Source organism: Ostrea edulis, chromosome 9, assembly GCF_947568905.1.
Source record: "Ostrea edulis chromosome 9, xbOstEdul1.1, whole genome shotgun sequence".
Taxonomy (NCBI): domain Eukaryota; kingdom Metazoa; phylum Mollusca; class Bivalvia; order Ostreida; family Ostreidae; genus Ostrea; species Ostrea edulis.
In genome coordinates, this window is record NC_079172.1 from 10,352,278 (window position 1) to 10,373,530 (window position 21,253).

The following is a 21,253-nucleotide window of genomic DNA, read 5'->3' on the forward strand; positions in this document are numbered from 1 at the left end:
AATCATATAGTTGATTTCATAAAGCAAAACGGTATTCTTTTCATTCAACTATATCTTAAACTGTAGACAGTTTTGTGTGGTCATTTGTTAAATTAAAACTACAAAGATAAAGCAAATTCCAAGCCACGACCTGTTTATTGTATTGAAGACAGATTTACATTGAAAAAAAAAGGTGAAGAAATTTTCTAATACACCAAGATTTCAAAATGAAGTTAGTGACTGGTCACAACATGTCTATGCATGTTTAATACAATCAGTATAAGCATTCCCCTAATTCTTCACCCTTCCAGTGTCCAGGAATCACCACTTTCCACCCTTGCCCCCTTTCTTTTTTCGTTTCTGGGCCTGGGCTGGCTTCTGTTGACGTGGACCTTGAGCAGCAGGGGCCGGGGATGGGGCAGTTGTACTGGTCGTAGAAGCAGTCCCGGGATGAGGAGAGTTGGGGTCACTACCTGGGGTCTTGCTGGCATCTCTGTTAACAAAAAATCAGTGACAATGAATTTTTCTCCATTTCTCCTGCTTTACTTTTGTTTCCATCTACATGTATGCTGAAATTTTGTCTGAGATTTTCCATAAATTTTTTAAAGACAGAGGACTTCATACAAAGAACAACTACTACAGATTCCTTATTTATACGATTGCACACTATCATTTAATTACAGTCCCTTCATACCCTGACAAATTTGCACTCGGATTGCCATACTGTATTCTAATTTCGGGAATCATTTCATACCCTACACCCAAGGTTTGATTGTTTCTTTTATATCCCGTCGAGAATTTTTCACTCTTATTGAGACGTCACCAGCTGTTGGTGAAGTATCACAAATTTTGACCTTTCACCTATGCTTAGCACTTATGGCCATAGCAGAGAGGGTTCTTTAATGTGCCAACGCCTACCGCGACACGGGACCTCTGTTTTTAAGGTCATATCCGAAAGACCCGTGATTCTCACTTCTAAATACCAAGCACTTCACGAAGGAGCAAACACAACCTATGTTAACATCTTGGGTTTGAGGTGGCCATATTGCAAGCGGGTCTCAAACTCATGACCTCCCAGTTACGAAGTGAATGTTCTACCACTGAGCAACCGTTAATGATTTTATCAAGAGTCACTACATACTCTGCCAACTGGGTATGAAGTATTCTTGGTAGGAAGTAACCTGGGTACGAAATGGTCTGGGTAGGAAACAACTTGCACCCTTAACATTTGTGTTATTTTGTGAGAAACCATTCCCTTTTATTTTTAAAGTTCTAAAAGAAAATAGCTTTTGTGGTTTTAATACATTCTTGCGAACTGATTTCACCATATCGTGTGATACAAAAATCTACAATTATATTGGCAAAATAGCGACAATGACTTCCAATCATTTTACTTACAGGCTGTCGGTCACTCCACTGGTAGCTCCTTGAGGACCTTTACCTACGAGTGAAAATATTTACATTAATTTGAGTGCATGATAATGAGACATTCAAAGCACAATCCAATTAATTTTTGCTAAACTGATGTGTAAAATGGTTGAGTAAAAATGGTACCAATTTCCTTCCGTTTGTCCCTTCTCTTTCCTCGGTAATATGACCGCTCTCTCCTAGGTAACCATCTCTCAGGGTCGATCTCGGCATCAAGATTCTTGGGCATCTTGCCTGTGAAACATTTTAAACTCACTGTAGCAGTCATTCTGCATACCATTAACATAACAGATATTAAAGGGAAAGGCAACCCAAATTTTTTTTACATAATAAATGATAAGATTAATTACATGATAAAGATTTATCATATTATTCTGTTGATTCATGGCCTAGATAAGCCTCAGTACTAATTTTAAAATGTTAAAAATTGAAATTCCCGCCATCTATAGAGGCTGCCATGAAGTGGAACTCTATTGTATTCAAGACCACAAAAATCAATTTTTGTATTCAAGACCACAAAAATCAATAATTTTGACGTCGCACTATCTATTCCGATTTTGATGAGATTCTAAGATCATCAAAAATGTGCTTGTGGTAGATTTTAAGAATACATTGTAAATAGGTGGATGCCTTCTTGTCAAGCAGTTAATTACACTAATGCAAAGGGGAGAGTTGAAAAAAGTTTTCCCCCCGAAATTCCTGACCCAAAAAGGTTATTTGAAAACAACCGTGGATCCATCATTTGCGTAATGACAAGTTGAGGTTTGAGACATGTACATTTATGAAGAATTGAGTACCATCTGCCTGGTCTGCGACTCAACTGAATGTCTTCTTTTATTAAATTCCTCTTGCGAAAGAATGGGCTCAAATCTATACGACTCCAAACTTAACTTTACGTGACTTGTCATGTTTACAGTGCTGCTGATGAAATAAACCAGAACCGATGGTGTGACGTAATAAATTAAACTTCAATGGCCGCTCTCTTAGCAGCGGGTAATTTGAAATATAAGATAGATTAATATTGATTTAATTGTTAAGCAAGGATTTTTGTTGTTAAAGAAGATCATTTACGATATCAGTAAGTAATACTTTATTCATGAAGGCAACAATGTGGTTAGGGTTACCTTTCCCTTTAAATGAGATTTCAATCAATGACATTTTGCCCGTCTACCAAAATTAACAATAACAAAGTGGCACATTAAACACAGTGACACGGTTAACAAGATGACACAGTTAATGCTGTGACACGGTTAACAGCGGCAGTTAACAAGATGACACAGTTAATGCTGTGACACGGTTAACAGCGGCAGTTAACAAGATGACACAGTTAATGCTGTGACACGGTTAACAGCGGCAGTTAACAAGATGCTGTGACACGGTTAACAGTGGCAGTTAACAAGGTGACATATTTAGCAATGTCACACAGTGACACAATTAACAAGGTGACACATTTAATGTAGTGACACAGTTAACACAGTTACAATGGTCACACATTTAATGCAGTGACACAGTTAATGTAGTGACACATTTAATGCAGTGACACATTTAATGCAGTGACACAGTTAACCAGTACATACCCTTCCTCCTCTTCTTTTTCTTCTTCTTCTGTACGATCATATCACCACCGCTACAATAAAACAAGGCTTCAAAGTGAATACTATCTAATAATCAAAATCAGATGTTAAATCTCATCACTTACAACAGAAATGTTTGTGTAACAAGTATGCAGGTGGATCTAACACCCAATTTCAATTAGTTTGTAAGTCAATACAAAGTAAAATATTCTTTTACTGCTAAATGACACTGAACACAAAATTATTTTGTTTCTGTTGTTGCTTTCTACAAAAAAATTAAGTCAAAAAGAAATCAGTAAAGTTTTAGTAGACTATCTTCTACCTTTTCAGAGAATGACCTTGTTTGAAGGTTACACAGGATACATATGTCTTAAATTACACAAACTAATACTCATAATCACACAACCTATCACTCAGAATTACACAACCTATTACTCAGAATTACACAACCTATCACTCAGAATTACACAACCTATTACAGTGAAACCTCTCCAAACCGGCCCCTCATAAAACTGGTTCTCCCTAAATATCGGCCAATTTTCAAAGTCCCAGCAGAAATCTTAATATTTCCTTACAAATTCTTACAAAACCAGCTACCTCCGAAAACCGTACACTTTTTAAAGCACATTTGTTAACAAACGTGTAATTTACCCTTATAATACCGGCCACTTTTTGAAGATGAGAAAATTTTGGCCAGATGGGTGATCAAGATCATCCAGGTGTGAAAATGTCTGACCAGCCAGGTGGGAAATTATCAACCGGATGTGTGAAAAACACAAGTGACCTCTATGGTTTACCTGTGCTGTCAAGGGTGTTAACAGACACTTGGCTAATCCAAATGACCCTTCCAAATTTTGTACAAAATGTAATAAACAGATACTGACATATTGAATGAATACAGTATCTAACGCCACATTGTTGCATCATATTATTGTATGGACATAAGCGGTAGTTGATAAAGAACAAATGATAATTATCAAAAGAAAAATTAATTTTCTTGGTTTCCATAGACTTAGAATTCCTAAGAAATATTCAAATTACAATTTCATATTTACTACTGTACTTTTTAAAAATGTCAAAACAAATTTGTTAATGACATGAACGATAGATGTAAACAGAGTATTTATAGGTAAGAGAAATTCCAATAATAAGCCTGTGTTTTATTTATGTATTATTCTGTTATAGATTTCTAGTTTAAAATTAGATGATTTCAGCGAGTATATTTCTTTTAATATTTACCTGTAGGTACGAGCGGACTCATTTGATCTCCACCGATAATTGATCATAGACTACCCGATCAAAGTGAACAGTATCTACTTCGTGAAAATTGAGATAAAATGTCTCTAATCCTTCTAAACCGGCCATTTTTTTTCGGTCTGAGAGCCGGCCAGTTTAGAGAAGTTTCACTGTATTCAGAATTACACAACCTATTACTCAGAATGCTGGAGAAACTTACGGCCCAGGAGAAGGTGCAGCATCAGTTTTCTTCTTCATGTATTTAGGACCGAGTGTGCTGAAGGAGGATTCCAGCTGGTCGACGTCAATATCTTGTGCTATCTCTTCTACTGAGGGCAGGTCCTTACTAACTCTTAGACAGCGTTAAAGAAGCTCGCAATTAAAAATTTCTTATAAAGAGAAAGAATGTTCACTCATGTTGCCTTACTTTTACAGAGGGATAAATCTTGTACACTTCAACAGCTAATAATAGACCCACACATGGCAAATCAAACAAAAGGTCCATGGGCCTTATCTCCCACCTGAGCAAGAAGAGGTGTGGTGTGAATAAATGTCAGCTAAGCGTAATGTCAGAGGTTGCTTGCATATATATTCTAAAATCATGTAAATTTGAATATACATTCATCAAAAAGTTTTTAAAAATTCAAAATATATCATCAATGTTAAAGTTTGAACAACTGTGGCCCCTTCCAGGGATCATGACATGTTAAAATCTGAAACTACACTGAACGAGAATGCTTGCAAATAAATTTGACAATTCTTTTTCATCTGTGGTTGTTGAAAAGAAGATTTTATAATTATTATTCCAATACATAACCAAAGTCTCTATTTTTGCCTCATCCAGGCCCCAGGGGTCATGCCATGAACAAACTGAACATACATTACAAAATATGCTTGCATATCAATTTGTCAATCTGTTCACATGTGGTTCTTGAAAAGAAAATTTTCTATGATTTTTCCCATTTATAACCAATATTGACCCTTGTACCCCTACTGTGGCCCTGCTCTGGCTTGGGGGGTGGGTGGTGGGTGAGGGGGTGTCATGATATCCATAAACATAATAAAACACTTCATGAGTATGCTTACTTACTGACAATTAACTGTAATCTTTTAAAGAAGATTTTCAAAAAGATTTTTCCTATATATATGTGTGTAACCAATACTAACCTTTGAACCTCTTTTGAGGTCCTGCTCTGACCCAGGAATCAATATTAAACTTTGATTCCACACTGTTGCCCCAACCTGGGAGTCATGATATGAACAAACTTCAATCTTAAGTATACAAGCAATATTTCTTTTAAGTTTGGCTTTTCTGGTTTATTTGTTCTTAAGAAGTGTTTTTAATTATCTCCCCTTGGAAAAGGGTATGACCCTTCTTTTGTAAAAACTTGAATTTCCACCAACCAGGGAAAAATTGAAAACGTGAAAAGTTTACAGACAACAGACAAATTTTGATCAAATTTCGACTCGCTAAATACCACATTAGGATTTCATATAGTCTGGCCATTGTAATAATGATTAAAAAAGATTCTAGAGTAAAACTTTGTATATCTTTTGTTGCCTCACCCGACCAAGGGTCACATTTTTTAAAAAGCTTGGTCGCAAATTGTTCTGTGGCTTTAGAGAAGTCAAAAATGATAAAATTCCTTGCTTGTATATGTACAGGCAACAACATTTCCTAAAAACTTAATTAGATGACACAATCAGTAAATCATGAACATGCGCATACATGTATATCCTCATCAACAGAAAACTCATTTCTTACATCTCTGCCCACATAAAGGATACAGTTTAGCTTTTGTAGGATCAAACTGAGAGTAGGCAGCAATCAGCTGAGCTAAGATTCTGGGATCATCTGGCTTCTTCCTGTAAAACACCGCAACATATAAGTCAGTAACAAAAAATTCTCAACAAAAGAGAAAAACATCTGAATGCAATTCCATTATTAAAGTAGACGTCTTGGATAAGATCTGATGTTTAATTACAATCCACAAAATATAACACAGTCTAATACTTTGAACTCCTTTTAAGGGACTTCTGTTAAACTGCTGTGTATGTCACAATCTGGGATGTTATCGTTATTGAAGTTCATTTGGGTTTTGGATTGTCGTTATGGTCATTTCACATAAGATCTAAGAAATGGAAACTTTCACACATGCACTGTTACAAAGCTAACTCTGTGGACTTTACTTACACATGTGCACTCCTTGGCCAAAAAGTTGAGTTCCCAATAAAAAATTTCCCTGTATATATTTCATACAAAACTATCTTCATTCAATAAATTCTCATGAAATAATTTTTAATTCAATTTTGATGAAAAAAGTGCTGACCTCAAAAATGTTCACAGTATCTTGTAAAGATTTCAAAGTAAAGCTATATGATAAAATGACAATTTTAACAAACTTTAATTTAAGACTACTTCTTTTTTTAATATACTGACATGAAAAAACACACCCTCTAATTTTCCGCAAATTCTTGTCATTTCATTTAAATACATCGTTTAATTTTTACAACTAATATACACATCTACTTTACAGGATAACACTGTGAATTCAGAGATTGGGAGGGGGGGGGGGGCACTCTTGAGATAAAATGCAGTCGCTAATGACAGAGATTCCTTTATTCAGGGCCACACAGGCACTGAGTAACACACATGCACTTTTATAATGACCAAAAACGATAAATATAAATCTTACTTCCTCAATTCCTCCAACATTTTAGCTGCCTGTTGAGGACTCCCGTTCTTTAACTGAAAGTCAGCATTGGCTCTCATCAATACTGGGAGGGAGGGCGACTTTGGCTGAAATAACAGGAACAATAACATCATAGATAATATCCCTTTGAATGTGAAAGACAGGCACATTCAGTGCTGGCCTGAACTATGTTTTTTTTTTTTTTTACCTGTAATCTGATCTCACCTGGTTTTTGTTGTACCAGTCCACAGTTTGAACCAGAACCTCAGAGGCCGAGTCCTTGTCTTCCTGGTTGAGATACAATGTCACTAGGGCGGACACCTGTAGTAGGTCACACACTAAACTTAGTAATCAAAACTTCAAATTCATAACATGTACTTTCTACATGTCTGTAAATTAATTCAGAAACTTGATTAATTGGACGTCAAATCACAATACTTAAACAATTCACCGAGTAATTTTTTTTTTTACATGAATATGTTCAAAATATGCTTGAGCTTTAAAATGTTTAAAATCTTCTAAATAGATATATTACACATCAACAAGTAAAATATGAACCTACCACTCCTGGTTTGTATCTTAGATCCCCTAATGACTTCAGGGAGTTGCACGCTTCATACACATGGCCATGGGTGAGATATAGCTGGGCCATCACTACCTTGGTGGTCAATGCTTTATCTGGATGGGTGCCGGCATAGTCCTGTTACAAGAAATCTCATTCAATAATTCTGATCCACACACATAAAACAAACAAACTCCAGTAATCATTCGGGATTATAAATTTTGAAATACATGTACATCATTCATTGCTACTTTAAACCAATTTTTACAATATCAATTTCTAAAACCCTTCAAAATTTATTTACATATTCCATTTCTGGATGTCTTCTAGTATGCAGGAAGATTTTGTTTTTTTTGTTTTTTGGTGTGCACATACATGTACCAGTACATCAGATAAACATTAATATTATATCCAGGGAAGAAAAAACAAACAAAAAAGAAACAAAGCATAAAATGAAGGTGTTTGGGATTTGAGAAAGAGCGAGAGAGGGGGGTGTGTGTGTAAGAAAACAGCAGGTTCCATAGATTCCATTGGGCATCAAACTTTTCCTTTATACCATTTTTATACGAAATAAATTTTTGTGTTTCATCAAAAAAAATTCATATGGGATATTGCAGCATGCACACTCAAGGACTTCTCATTGCATCTTACTGTGTACACATAATATTTAAGCCATAAGACAATAGTATTTAGTATCAGACTATTATTTTCAGTAAAACCAAGAATAAATGATTTTTTTTTAAAAATAGCTATCTGTAAATCAGTCTTATCTTCCAGAAAATGCAAAATTGAAAAAAATCAGATGTATACAATTTTGATAACATACATGATATATCTGACGCAGACATTTCCTTCTCTATTAACGATCAACTTTATAAGAAACATTACTTTTAGAAATAAGAGGTAAAACTATCTCTTATGCATCATATATCAAAAAGAAGAAAGAAAATGAGGAAAAAGAATTAAAAGAAAATATCAAATTACTAGAAGAAAATGTTTGTGACAGAAATATCAATGAATTGTGTAGTAAAAAGCAAGAATTAGAAAACATTAGAAAAGATAAGTTGCATGGTATTTATGTAAGAAGTAGAGCTAGATGGATTGAAGAATGAGAAAAACCATCACATTATTTTTGTACTTATAGAAATTTCACTAGCAAAATCATTAGATTAGAGTGTAATGATGGGACAGTAATTTATAAACAATCAGAAATATTAAGGGAAACAAAAACATTCTATGAACAATTATATACAAAAAGCAATTTAAACACAATTATAGACTTGTACTATGAGCTTGGTATTGAAGATGCTCCAAAACTTCAAATAAAGAATCGGAATCACTTGAAGGTAACATTACCATTGAAGAAGCCTCCAATACCCTTTACAAAATGAAATCAAATAAATCCCCAGGATCTGATGGTTTTTCTGCTGAATTCTTCAAAATGTTTTGGAAGTATATTGGTCTCTTTGTAGTTAGATCTATTAACTATGGGTACAAGAATAACAGTCTTTCTATTACACAATGACATGGTATTATTACACTGTTACCGAAAGATGACAAGCGAGACAATATTTAAAGACCATTGGAGACCAATTACTTGGTTATTACACTGTGTATAAAGTTGCATCGGGCTGTATTGCGAATAGAATAAAAAGATACTTAATAGACAAAATAATTAATCAAGATCAAACAGGTTTCATCCCCAACAGATGTATTGGGGAAAATACAAGGCTTATTTATGATATAATGCACTATACTGAAGAAGAAAATATACCTGGATTATTACTACTTATTGATTTTGAAAAAGCTTTTGATAGTCTTTCATGGATATTTATACAAAAAGCACTAAAACTTTTTAATTTTGGCCCTTCAATTAGGAATTGGGTATGTAGGAAGATTTGACATTTGTCAGTGAGATTTTAACTACTAAGGCCAAAATAAAACACGCGTGTTTCTGGTTTCCCCACCCTACCAACATTTTTGCTGTCAACCCTAAATATTTCATTGACAGTATATATCACTAAAAAAAAAATCTGCAATTTTCAAACTGGAATTTTTATATTTTCGCGTTTGAGTTTCTCTGATTTAAATTTTGACTACTATGGATCTTCACAATGTTTGAAAAGTATTTGTAATGTATATAGACCTTTTAAATACCAAAACGTATTAAAAACTAAGATTTCGAATAAAATGGTTAAATAAAATGAAATGTTTTACCTTCCTATCTTACCTAAATTTTTGAGGAGTGAAATAGGAAATACCTATATATTTTACTTTGACCTAAATGTTATTAGTGGACATTCGATTACTGCAATTTTTCTGTTCTCAAGCCTTAGACATGTATATAATTTATAATTCCATAAAAAATACTGAGGAACTGTAAAAGTAAATACATTTGCAATGCCCCTCAAAAACGATTCTCAGACCCAAGGCCATATTCACAAAGCCCCGCAGATACAATTTTCAGACCCTAGGGTAATGTTTGCAAAGCCCCTCAGAAATGATTCTCAGACCCAGGGTACAGCCCCTTAGAAACGATTCTCAGACCCAGGGTTAATGCTGGTGTCAAGATATTACATGTACAAGAAATAGATGAAAACTTTAGTCTCCAAGTCACACTATCACAGAATGGGAAAAACACCTATAGAATGGCAGACAGGAATGAGAAGGTAGGGAAAGAGAAGATTTATATAGAAGGAAGTGTTCCTACGTGTATATACACCTCCAATCTAGTAGGCAATATTTATCATTATTGATTGATTGTTTGACTTTTATGTCTCTTTAACAATTTTTTCCCCCTAAAGATAGATAGAGTGTAGGATAGAAGTGAAGGGAAACAACTCTGTATATCCACTGCATTACTTACATTAAGAAGTTTCTGGGCTTCATCTGCTTTCTTCTCCCTCACAAACTGAGCAGCTTCTATCAGGACAGGTGAGGCCATGTCTGGGTACTGCTTCTTCAGCTTTCCTGCCAAGGTGTGACACTGCTCTGCCTGCAAATACACAACACTTCAACCATAAATTTGGTGCATACGGTACTTAATTTTATTTTGTCCTAATTTTACACACAAGTTTTCCCTGGCAATAATTAAATATAATGACCAAAAATGATCTTTGTGAAATAAAAAATTAATTCTGATGTAGATTTTTGAGGTAAAATTTCTTATCGATCATAAACATATTAGTAAGCATTAACTTTACAGATTATGACAAGGTAATTGAAGTACCCAAAACTTTGGAGTAGACATACAAAAATATTCTAAAATAACTCTGATACCACTGGGAATACAATATACATTTTTGGTGGTGCATGAAAATATGCAATATCACAGAAGTCTACCTGATTGGTGTACATGTGCAGCAGACACTGGTTAACATTAATGGAACACTTCTGAGGGGAAGTCAGTTTCTGTTTTAGGTTGTCTCCAGTAGCAAGCTTCATCTTCTTCTTGGAGTCAAAGACATTTTGATCCTATTCACAAAAGAAAGGATTACCAGCACAGCATGATTAACTGTACTTTCAGAATAGATTTAAAAGTGGGCCAATTTTCACTTATTACTAAGGTTTGATAGCTTAGTTGGGATGTAATCATGTGGTTTCTCTATATTGCAAATTCTGTATTTTGTTCAGGTCTTGAATTCATTGGAGTTCCCCACAACATCAATGAAAATTGAGCCACAACAAAAATTATTCTACAGTACGATTTCTAAATATCATTTTGCATTTGAACAAATAATAGGTTAGAAAATATGCCCAAAAAATGGAAAACTTTGGATCAAATTTCATTTAATATCATGCTTACCTTATTGAGAGTGACAACGTTGTTAGAGGCTACTGCTAGAAGACCCATATCATCAGGTCTGAAAATTTAAATATTGGGTACTGTAAATCCCTTTTCTTTCACCACACAATATTTCAGAGACCTTGTTTTTCCGGATGTATCCTCGAGACATATGAATGTTTTATTCTTTAAAAATTACTTTGCCTATCAACAACAACATTAGCAAGAACCTTATTTTTTTGTGATAAATAGAAGTGGGGCGGTATACCAACATTTCTTGTTATGATATGCTTAACACAGGCATTGCTATATTGGTACGAAACCATACACACATGACCTTTAAAATGGAAAATAAAAGTACATACAAGACATATTCTGATTAGTGGATGGAATGTTAATTATCCAATCAGAATCCTTGTATTGTGTTGTCATTAGTGCACACATAGAAAATGGCTACCAGTGCAGAAAATGATTATATGTAATATGTATCTGATTTGAGAACACACCATGTACATAAAAATCATGAATTTGGGAACAATATCAATTTCAAAGCATATGTAATTTGATTTTTTATTGTATTTTGTTTTGGTTGTCAAGAAGACAAATTAATACTCACTTTGTTACATTACAATTTGTTATGATATCGAGATACATGTATGATACTGTGTTGATGTATTGTATTGTAAGTTGTATATCGTCTCTCGTGTCAAAACAACACCCAACATTTGTGTTAATAATAAAGTTCTCTTGAAGAGGAAGTGATTTAGTCGATATCTTATTTGTACAGGTTTCATTCTGTGATGTCAAACACATTCGATATTTCTTTCTTACTCTCTATTTCATTTGAACACTTTCTAACATTTGTGAACAGACAATGTAATTGCAGACTTATTATAGGTAATTTTGTACCTGTTCTTGAGAACCTGGTTGTAGAGCTGCAGGGCTTCTTCATTTTTGCCAAGCTTTTGCAATACAAATGCCAGCTGAACTCTATAAGAAAGACATTGATAAATACGTTATTACTGCCTGGTTATCAGTCTGCTGATGAAATTACGGATATCTTATAAAGTTAACTGACATAACATTAAAATGAAACTGATCTTGTAGATGCAACCATTTGGGTACGAGTACTTTAAATTCACTTTATCAAGACTACTAAGCACAAAGCCTGAAAATATATACATGCACATTATTCGCAAAATGATTGGTGTATTCAACTTGATAAGCACAGCCAGAAATGAAATTTTGATCAAAGTTGTTGATTAAAATGTAAGTGTACTAAATGTTTCGCATGAAGTTGACCGAACGAGCACACAACACATCTGTGATGAAATATTCAATCAATCACTGCTTAATTACTAACACTTAAGTGATATTTTAGAAACACGAAATCGTTATATCATCAGCCACGGATGAATGCCTAAATACATTGAAATACTATAATCAATAAATCCTGAAATATACATGTATGTTACCTGATGATCCCAAGTTCCTCTTCAATCTCTTCCTCGGTCACATCCGGATCATCCTCAAAACTCTGCTTGCAATAAACTATCAAAACACATTGATTTGTGAATAGAAAGTTTAAAACACACATGAAATTCTGAATAGAAAATTTAACATATCAACAGTAAAACTATATTGTTAAAGAACTGACAACAAACAGTTGTATATCTGTCAGCAGGGTGCTGTGTTGTTACCTTCAGCTTTCTTCAGCTTCTGTTCTGCTCCCTTATAATTCCCTTTCCCAATAAGGTAACAAGCCATGTTGTAACACAGTTCATATGAATGTTCCTCCAGACCTGGGTCATCCTTTAAAGGAGAGAGACAACTGTGTTACACTATTATCAGGATTCCAAGAAACATTTAGGAATTCATCATACTTGTATCTATACTCTAAATCTTATTTTAAAACAGTTGTTGCTGAGAAGTATATTCTAGACCTGGCCTGGAGGTTACAGTTAACTTTTACCGTACTCATACTAAAACTCAGCCATGTTTGTTTTGTGTACAACTCTGAGCAAGCTTTGAAACATACTCGAAAAATCTTAAGCATTTACTCCATTTGAATGTCAAAATGATTTTATAAAAGTTTTATAACCTTCACTTTTAAGCATGAGTACGATTTAGAGTACAAAGTTTGAGTTTCACTTTGAAATGAAAACATGCTCAAAAAAGGTTTGTAACCTCCAAACCAAATGTCTTGGTTTTTGAAATATTTCAGTACAGAAGAAAAAACTTACCATGGTTTTCCCATCCCAGAGTTGCAGTGAGGCAAGAACAGCTGAAAGATTGGTCTGTCTCTCTTCATCATAATCATCCTAGTCAAGAATTAAAATCAGAATATCAGCCATTTGTTTTGTGCAATATGATGAAAGAGAGACATAATAAAAGACAAACCTCACCTCTGAGTTTTTAATGACATCTCTATAAAGATCATAGCATTCTTGATATTCTTCGAGACGGTACAGCTAAAATCAAATATTGAATTCAGATGAGTTATATTCCAAAATAAAGTAGAATTTACACTGAATATGCAGTATCCGATGTGATGATCTTATACACTTAATAAAGTGCACCGCCACGGCACATGATACGCCCGTCACATATTGTTACCATGAACATATCACCATGAAGAGATAGGTATGCATGGAACCAAATGTCAACCTTCCTTTAAGAATCTTACCTACTTTATGGCCTCATGTGACATTGCTTCAAATATTGATAATGTAAGCTTAATGATTTTTAAAAGGATATAAAAACATTTTCCCAAATGGTTTCAATGAAATGATTAAAGTGTAAGATAGCCCTTTATCCAAGCAAACAACTTACAATAAATGGGAGTACTCAAAAAGGTTGATTTATTCAACATATCAAAAAATACACATATCAGTATCTGCCTTTGTCAAATCTTCAAGTATAAAAGTAAAATATGCATGGTGATGTCAATATAAATAAATATAGATTAAAAACGGTTATTTCAAATACTGGTGCATCTCCTATGGTGTAGTTATTAATTAGAAAAAAATAATACATCATATATTTCTCAACTGGTTGTGTTAGACTTGAGAAATGCACATCTGCAGCTTTGCTCATTGTATTTTAAGGAATGAAGAACAATGCACAGCGTAATAAAACATCAAACATTAGTCATTATGTTTATTCTTAGACTGTAAAACTGTCATCTTAGTGAGACATGACAATCTGCACCTTGTTGTTGAGATATAAAATAAAAATATATTTTACAATATCATATTAATTCTTAAACTTTATACCAAATTAACTTTCAAAGTAATGGCTACCAATTAGAACTGTTCTAAAATTTGACAGATCAATTAGAAGGCCAGATTCCTCTGCCCAATTCCCGATTGCAAGAGATATAGATAGCACCTCCTTGATCAGATTGCTGTAACAGAAATCTTCTAAACTCATTAATTAATCTGTAATTTGACAGAATGCAATTTTTCTGTTAGCAAAATGCCTCCTGAATTGCTTGATAATTACACCCATGGGACAAGGGAAATTTCTCTTGTTACTGACACAAAAGAAATAATTTGTTTGTTATATACTGCTGTATAGTACAGTGTATATAATGAAGAATGTGTAGTTTCTTGAATTAACATTTTTTAATATGGTTATTGCAATACTATTTCATCTGTTCAGATTTACACAAATGCCCAATCTGCAGCTTTGTTCATTGTATATCTTTTTTCTGAACAATGCCACAGCCATAACAAAACATCAAAATACTAATCATTAAAGTAGGCCTTTATACATATTGCAACCATTTGTTGTCTTAGTGAGAAATGATACTCTGCATATAGGTTGTTGAGAAAAAAAATTAAAAATTATATAGTACAATGTCAAATTAATTTTGAAAATAAAGACTAACCACAACAAACAAATTCACTTTCACAAATAATTTCTGGTATATCTGCAATTAAGAGGCTAAGATCTCTCTGCCCAATTCCCTAGAGATAAAGATAACACCTGCTTGATCATGTTGATCAGAGATGCTCTACACAAAACTCATTAATTAGTCTTGTCAAAATGCCCTTTGCATGCTACTCCCATGGGACAAGTGGAATTTCTCATGTTATTGTTAGAAACAAAGGAAACATTACATAGGCTAAAAAAAAGCTGTACAGTATATCATAAAAAAAATATGTGTTTTCTTGATGTAACATTTTTGAATGAGGTTTTCTACAAAACTCTTATATGAGTAGGGATTGTACCAATTATAACATACTTTTTTCAAAAAATCATTTCAACTTAATGTCACAGTGACCTTAAAGTACAGTGTGACACACCTTCTACCTAAGATGCATAAGATGACCAAGTTTCATGATTCTAGATCAAATAGTTTTCAAGTTATGAGCCGGACAGGGTTTTACCATATTTGGCCATATCTTCTTAATTAAAAGTCACAGCGACCTGGTTTTAATGTGCGACACACCTTCTACCCAAGATGTATCAACTGACAAAGTTTGATTATTCTAGGCCTTATAGTATTTAAGCTATGAGCCGGACACGAAAAAGCTAACAGACGGACGGACAGACGGACAGACAGACAGACGGACAGACGGACATGAAGGCCATAACATAATACGGCCCGTCTTAAGACGGGCGTATAAAAATGTGTAACGTAAATGTCATTATGATCTATTTAAATTATCTTTTTAGAAAGTTGACAAACCACTTGTGCCAGCAGTTCCTTGATCCTAGTGTCTGGTTGGGATATTCCTCTCAGTGTGCTGAGAGCATCCTGTGTTCTGTTCAGACGATATTCACAGTACGCCTTCTCAAATGCTACATAACTGTAAAAGCAAAAATAACTGTTAGATTAAACAACAAACACGTAACATTATCATAAAAAATGAAGAAATGCAAATATCTCATCAATTAAAAACTGTAACACATTTGTTTGCATATTCCTTCTTGATTGTACCTTGACAATTCCTTGGATTTATGAATATGGGTCAGAGCCTCATCAAATTTGTCCAGTTTAATTAAACAAATTATCTTGCACTGAAAGGCTGTGGAATTCTTTCCATTTTCATGCACAACTGAAATGAAAGCAGTACAAGCTTAGCCAACCACATTAATACAGGTACGATATATCTGTGTACTACATTATTGATAATCATTATGAAAGTTATGTCATAGGTACTGTTTTTAGAATAAGACCACCAGAAATTTGTTACTATGTGTATAATTATATTAATGTAGTTATACTTATTTCAAACTGGAATAACTGGGAAATGTAAGATAAAATGTTGAACATTTTCATAAAGAAAAATACACAGACACCATATATCACCGTACTAGACAGAGAATTCCATAATATTTTGTCATTTGAATCAAGGTTTTTTGAGGTGTGTGGGAGTGAGGGTTCTTCTGCTAAATAAGAGATGACCTCATAATTGAGTGTTTATAGCGAGCGCTGGCTCGTACTGCGAGCTCTAATGACTAATTCAAAAGCGCGCGAAATAATCCGAGCTAAATCTAAACCTTACACAAGAATTTTTTTTATGCCAATCCCAGAAGTCTCTTAATTGTCAAAAATGAAGATGATCTCGCAAAGTCACACCTTGGACTGTAATTGTGAACTTACGTGGATTATCATCCTAATATTGTGGTCTCCTAGCTCAAAATTCAGTGCACCATTAGGTGAAATGTTTAACGAAGTGCAATGTTGATGAAAGGCAGGGTAAGATGATGTGTGATATCATGTCTACGTTTTGGCGTACATCATAATAAGACTGACAGTGGCGTATCTAAATACTTGTTCTTTCCATTTGTAAAAGTCATGCTACCGGGACAATTGTTAAACTATGCAAGAGTGCACAGGTTCTGAATTTGACAAATCTGACCAATATAAAGCATCAATCGCAAGATGAACTTTCAATGAAAAAAACCTATGCACATCCAACACAAAGACTTTTCTTTCAAATAATGGGATTCGTATGCTTTTAAAAGTTTTTCTGTCAAACTATGAAGCTATTCTATATTATCATACAATTAGTCTAAGAACAGGTTTATATGACATGGACTTTGTAAGCATACATGTTAACTTCCTCCTTTTCCAATATTTTAAAATAAATATAATCCATCGGTTCAATATTGATGCATTTATGACAATAATTAACTCAAGTAAAGCATATCCAAACTCCATTGATTTAAGCTATTCAATCCTTTGGCTGGATAGAAAACATCCATTATTGAGATTATTAAAATAAATGTGATGGAGTTAGAATTAGTGTTGAATAATCGGAAAAATTTCATAACTGATCATAATCGGAAGAACTGTATCGATCAATGATCGACATAATCGTTATTTACATGTATTTGATAAATGTTTATGCCTCGTTCACACGGATGCGCATTAAATTTTACTTCACATCAAATTTGATGCGAAGTAAAATAATGCGCATTAAATTAATTCGAATTAAATAGCGTTCACACGGCGGTAATATTTAATGCGAAGTAAACTAATGCGCATTAAATTCGTATGCATCTCTATTAAAGGGTGCGCGAAATAAATCAAAGAATAGACTATGTTATTGAAAATTATTTTTATAGATATTTTAATGAATATTGTGTAGATCTATACAGAATTCTTTGTTCAAAACGCTATTTAGGCCTACATGTAGTATACTACATGTTTACAATTTAGGCCTACATACATAATTCTGATCTACACATAAGGAGTTTTTTGTCGTGTTTATTTATATGTTCCCAAGAAATTACTTGTTATTTCCTCCGACAACCAGCATTCAATCTAGACAATCTATTGCTTGTTCATGGGCCCAATTTTAAAACTTCGGAACGTCTTTTTCACCATTCCGCTGACTACTGTTATGACGCAATTTTTAATTACTAATACGTATTATAAGTCTACTGTGACGTCATATGGTATAAAAATTAACAATGAGCGGCATATGTTTTAAAAAAGAAAATCATATTATCACTATTTTAAAACATTGTTGTCATATTTAAAAACAATTCCTTCCACATGTATTACTCAGTATGCCTATGCAGAGCACAGATTTACGTCTGACATTATCTAATGACATGCTGTTTGTACATGTTTTTAGTGATTATTATCATTGTGCTTAGTTTTTCGTACAAAACTAACATTAATATATATAGCTGACCATGGGTATGATGCATGTGACCCAAATTGGCCATTACGCATGCGTCTACATTTAATTCGAATTAGCTTCGCTTAGCGTTCACACGGAGCTAATGCGAAGTAAATTTAATTCGCATTAAATCGCGACGTCAATTTTAATTCGAAGTAAACTAATGCGCATTAAAATCTCCGTGTGAACGCGGTTCAGATTTAATTCGCATTAACTTACGTTTAATGCGAATTAAATTCTTCGTGTGAACGAGGCATTACTATTGTTGGGGTTATTTCATTTTAGTTTTATACCCGGATATGTGCATCATACACACATCTAGATATTAGCCTACTAGGCCTAACGAGGAATGAAATGTGTTTTTTCTAGCCACAAATCCAGATTATTAACAATAGAATGTCAATATGTTAATTTAAACTGTTTCCATACATGCCATCCAGTAGACATTGCCGTTTATAACAGACGTATAAAAGAACTGTATGTACATGAAAGTACTAGCTGGTTGTTGAGTTTATTGTTTAGCATGAAATGTACTTAATTACGAGGTATATCGAAATGTCATTAAAATTGGTTTTACTTTCAAGAAAAAAAAATCCAGACATGTATATATATATATATATACAATTGGAATTGTCAAATTTTCGGGACAACCTGTCCCTTCGTCAGGACGTGAAAGGATTACATTATGGAGAAAACTCCATAATGTAATCCTTTCATGTCCTGACGAAGGGACAGGTTGTCCCGAAAATTTGACAATTCCAATTGTTCATGTCGTTGGTCATTCTAGTGCTTTATATAATTATTTTCCCTGACCATTGTATCTATTTAATATAGATCCGACAGTTTTGGATACTGAATGTTGTTGGTTCTTTAGTGCTTTATATATATATATATATATATATATATATATATATATATATATATATATCTATCAAGTCATCAACTAATCCAAAATTCCTCTGACTGTTAACCCCCCGTTTTTATATCGAGACATTTGCGTGGGAGATTCAGAGCGGACTCCATGTTGAAAAGTGGGAATTCAGCTAATGTCGCTGCTTTGCCTACCTTTTAAAACTTTATTTCATGGATCTTGATAGGGTTCAGTTATCGGATGAGTATTCTTCCAAGTTAATCATGACTACTTTGACGCCGATTGAAAATTTGTGTGCTGACGTCATGCGCAAAGAGCTCGAATGGCGAGGAAGCACCCTAAGTCAAAGTGATGCTTCATTTGTCAGTGTTAAAGCTTTTTATATGGAGATATCATCGTATTAGTCATGATTAACTTGTAGAATAAGCATCTGATAACTGAATCCATGCGTCTTGGAAAGTAAACCTGTGAAATAAAGCTGTAAAAGGTAGGTAAAGCAGCGACAATAGCTGGCGTCGCTGAATCCCCACTTTTCAATATGGAGTCCACGCTGACTCTCCCCCACACGTCACAATATAAAAAACAAGGTTTACAGTCAGAAGAATCTCGAATTAGTTATCAGCTAGTGTATGGGCGACAATCAATTATGAAAAATAAAATCAATAATCGGAATCGAAGAGCCAAAAATGATCGACAATCGATTGTCGACGACAATCATTTCCTCACTAGTTAGATTGATTCAATATAAAACTCTGGGAGAAAACTAAAATAAGCTGTTTCTCCTGCATAATTTCATTCATGTACTGAATATTTGGCAAATAGATATTGTTTAAATTGAACCTGATCAAAGCATGAACATTACAAAATATACATTGTACTTGTAGCTGCACTCGCTCAAACGGTAGCACTGCCAACATATTAGTACACAGTATTTTAGTCAGTGTATCACGTTTTCACAGTGTTACACAAAAGTTAAACTTTTTAAAGTCTACAGTACAGACATGTATACATGCAAGTATCACATGGGTTACAGAGAAAATTCGATCTACAATAACTGTCCGGTCCCCTGTAACACACAGCATGTAAAGATCAGACTTACTTCTATTAGCTACTTTTAGAGCCTTTGTGTACTCTTGATTCTGTGCGAATTTGTTCAACTCAGCGAATCGCGCAGATAAAGAGGGAGCATCTTTTTCTGACTTTTGTGCCATATTGCACAGAATTTTACCGGAAATTGATGGCGATTTGTGAGGCAGCCGGTAAATCTAGTACTGCCGACTCCCTATTTTTATGGCATGTCAAACGTTGCAATATTTGATCTTTTCCATTTGTATTGTATAATTTTCCATTTGTATTCTATATTTTCATTTGCATTGTATAATTTTTCATTTGCATTGTATAATTTTTCATTTGCATTGTATAATTTCCATTTGTATTGTATAATTTTCCATTTGTATTCTATATTTTCCATTTGTATTATATGATTTTCCATTTGTATTCTATATTTTCCATTTGCATTGTATAATTTTTCATTTGTATTGTATCCAGGGAATGTTTATTTTGATTTGTTACGAAGGATTTCATTAGTTAACGTCACTGATGTACCACATCTGTAGACGTGCTTAGCACACAGGGCCGTAGCAATGACTGTTCTTTATCGTGCCAACGCCTGTGCAGCGACACGGGATATCTGTTTTTAAGGTCATTACGGAAAGACTCGCGATTCCCACTTTTAAACGCCGAGTGTATGGCAAAGGAGCAATCACTGTCTTTGTTTATGTCTTAGGTTTGATGCGGCAATGACAGTAACGGTTCTCGAACTCACGACCTCTCGCCCACAAACCAAGCGATAAATTACTGAGGTACCGGGATCAGGTTCATGCAGGACTAGTTATTTTTGAAAATACGTAGCTAGCTCTAGTAATGGCGAATCCCCCACCCCCTGATCCTTTTTTTAAATAGAACTCTCCAGAAAAGCATG

At 34.1% G+C, this 21,253-nt stretch overlaps 1 protein-coding gene across 1 annotated transcript; it reads right to left on the minus strand.

Annotated features, from left to right (window-relative positions):
- Positions 1-112: 112 nt before the first annotated feature.
- Positions 113-20,533, minus strand: LOC125658876 (signal recognition particle subunit SRP72-like). Its single transcript, XM_048890313.2, has 20 exons — positions 20,372-20,533; positions 16,205-16,322; positions 15,953-16,073; positions 13,662-13,727; positions 13,500-13,577; positions 12,957-13,068; positions 12,732-12,807; positions 12,166-12,246; positions 11,278-11,335; positions 10,815-10,946; positions 10,339-10,467; positions 7,473-7,610; positions 7,136-7,231; positions 6,914-7,017; positions 6,006-6,083; positions 4,438-4,569; positions 2,985-3,034; positions 1,534-1,641; positions 1,378-1,420; positions 113-472 (listed from the first exon to the last, which is right to left on the minus strand). The coding sequence occupies exons 1-20, from the start codon at positions 20,481-20,483 to the stop codon at positions 301-303; spliced, it is 2,004 nt and encodes a 667-aa protein (XP_048746270.2). The 5' UTR covers positions 20,484-20,533; the 3' UTR covers positions 113-300.
- Positions 20,534-21,253: the final 720 nt, after the last annotated feature.

Coding starts and splice junctions, on each gene's coding strand:
- LOC125658876 (XM_048890313.2), bottom strand. CDS start 20,483: ATGGCACAAAAGTCAGAAAAAGATGCTCCCTCTTTATCTGCGCGATTC. Junction 6,084..6,913: donor ATGTTGGAGGAATTGAGGAA/GTAAGATTTATA, acceptor GGTGTTTTACAG/GAAGAAGCCAGATGATCCCA. Junction 473..1,377: donor AGTGGAGTGACCGACAGCCT/GTAAGTAAAATG, acceptor TTTTGTTAACAG/AGATGCCAGCAAGACCCCAG.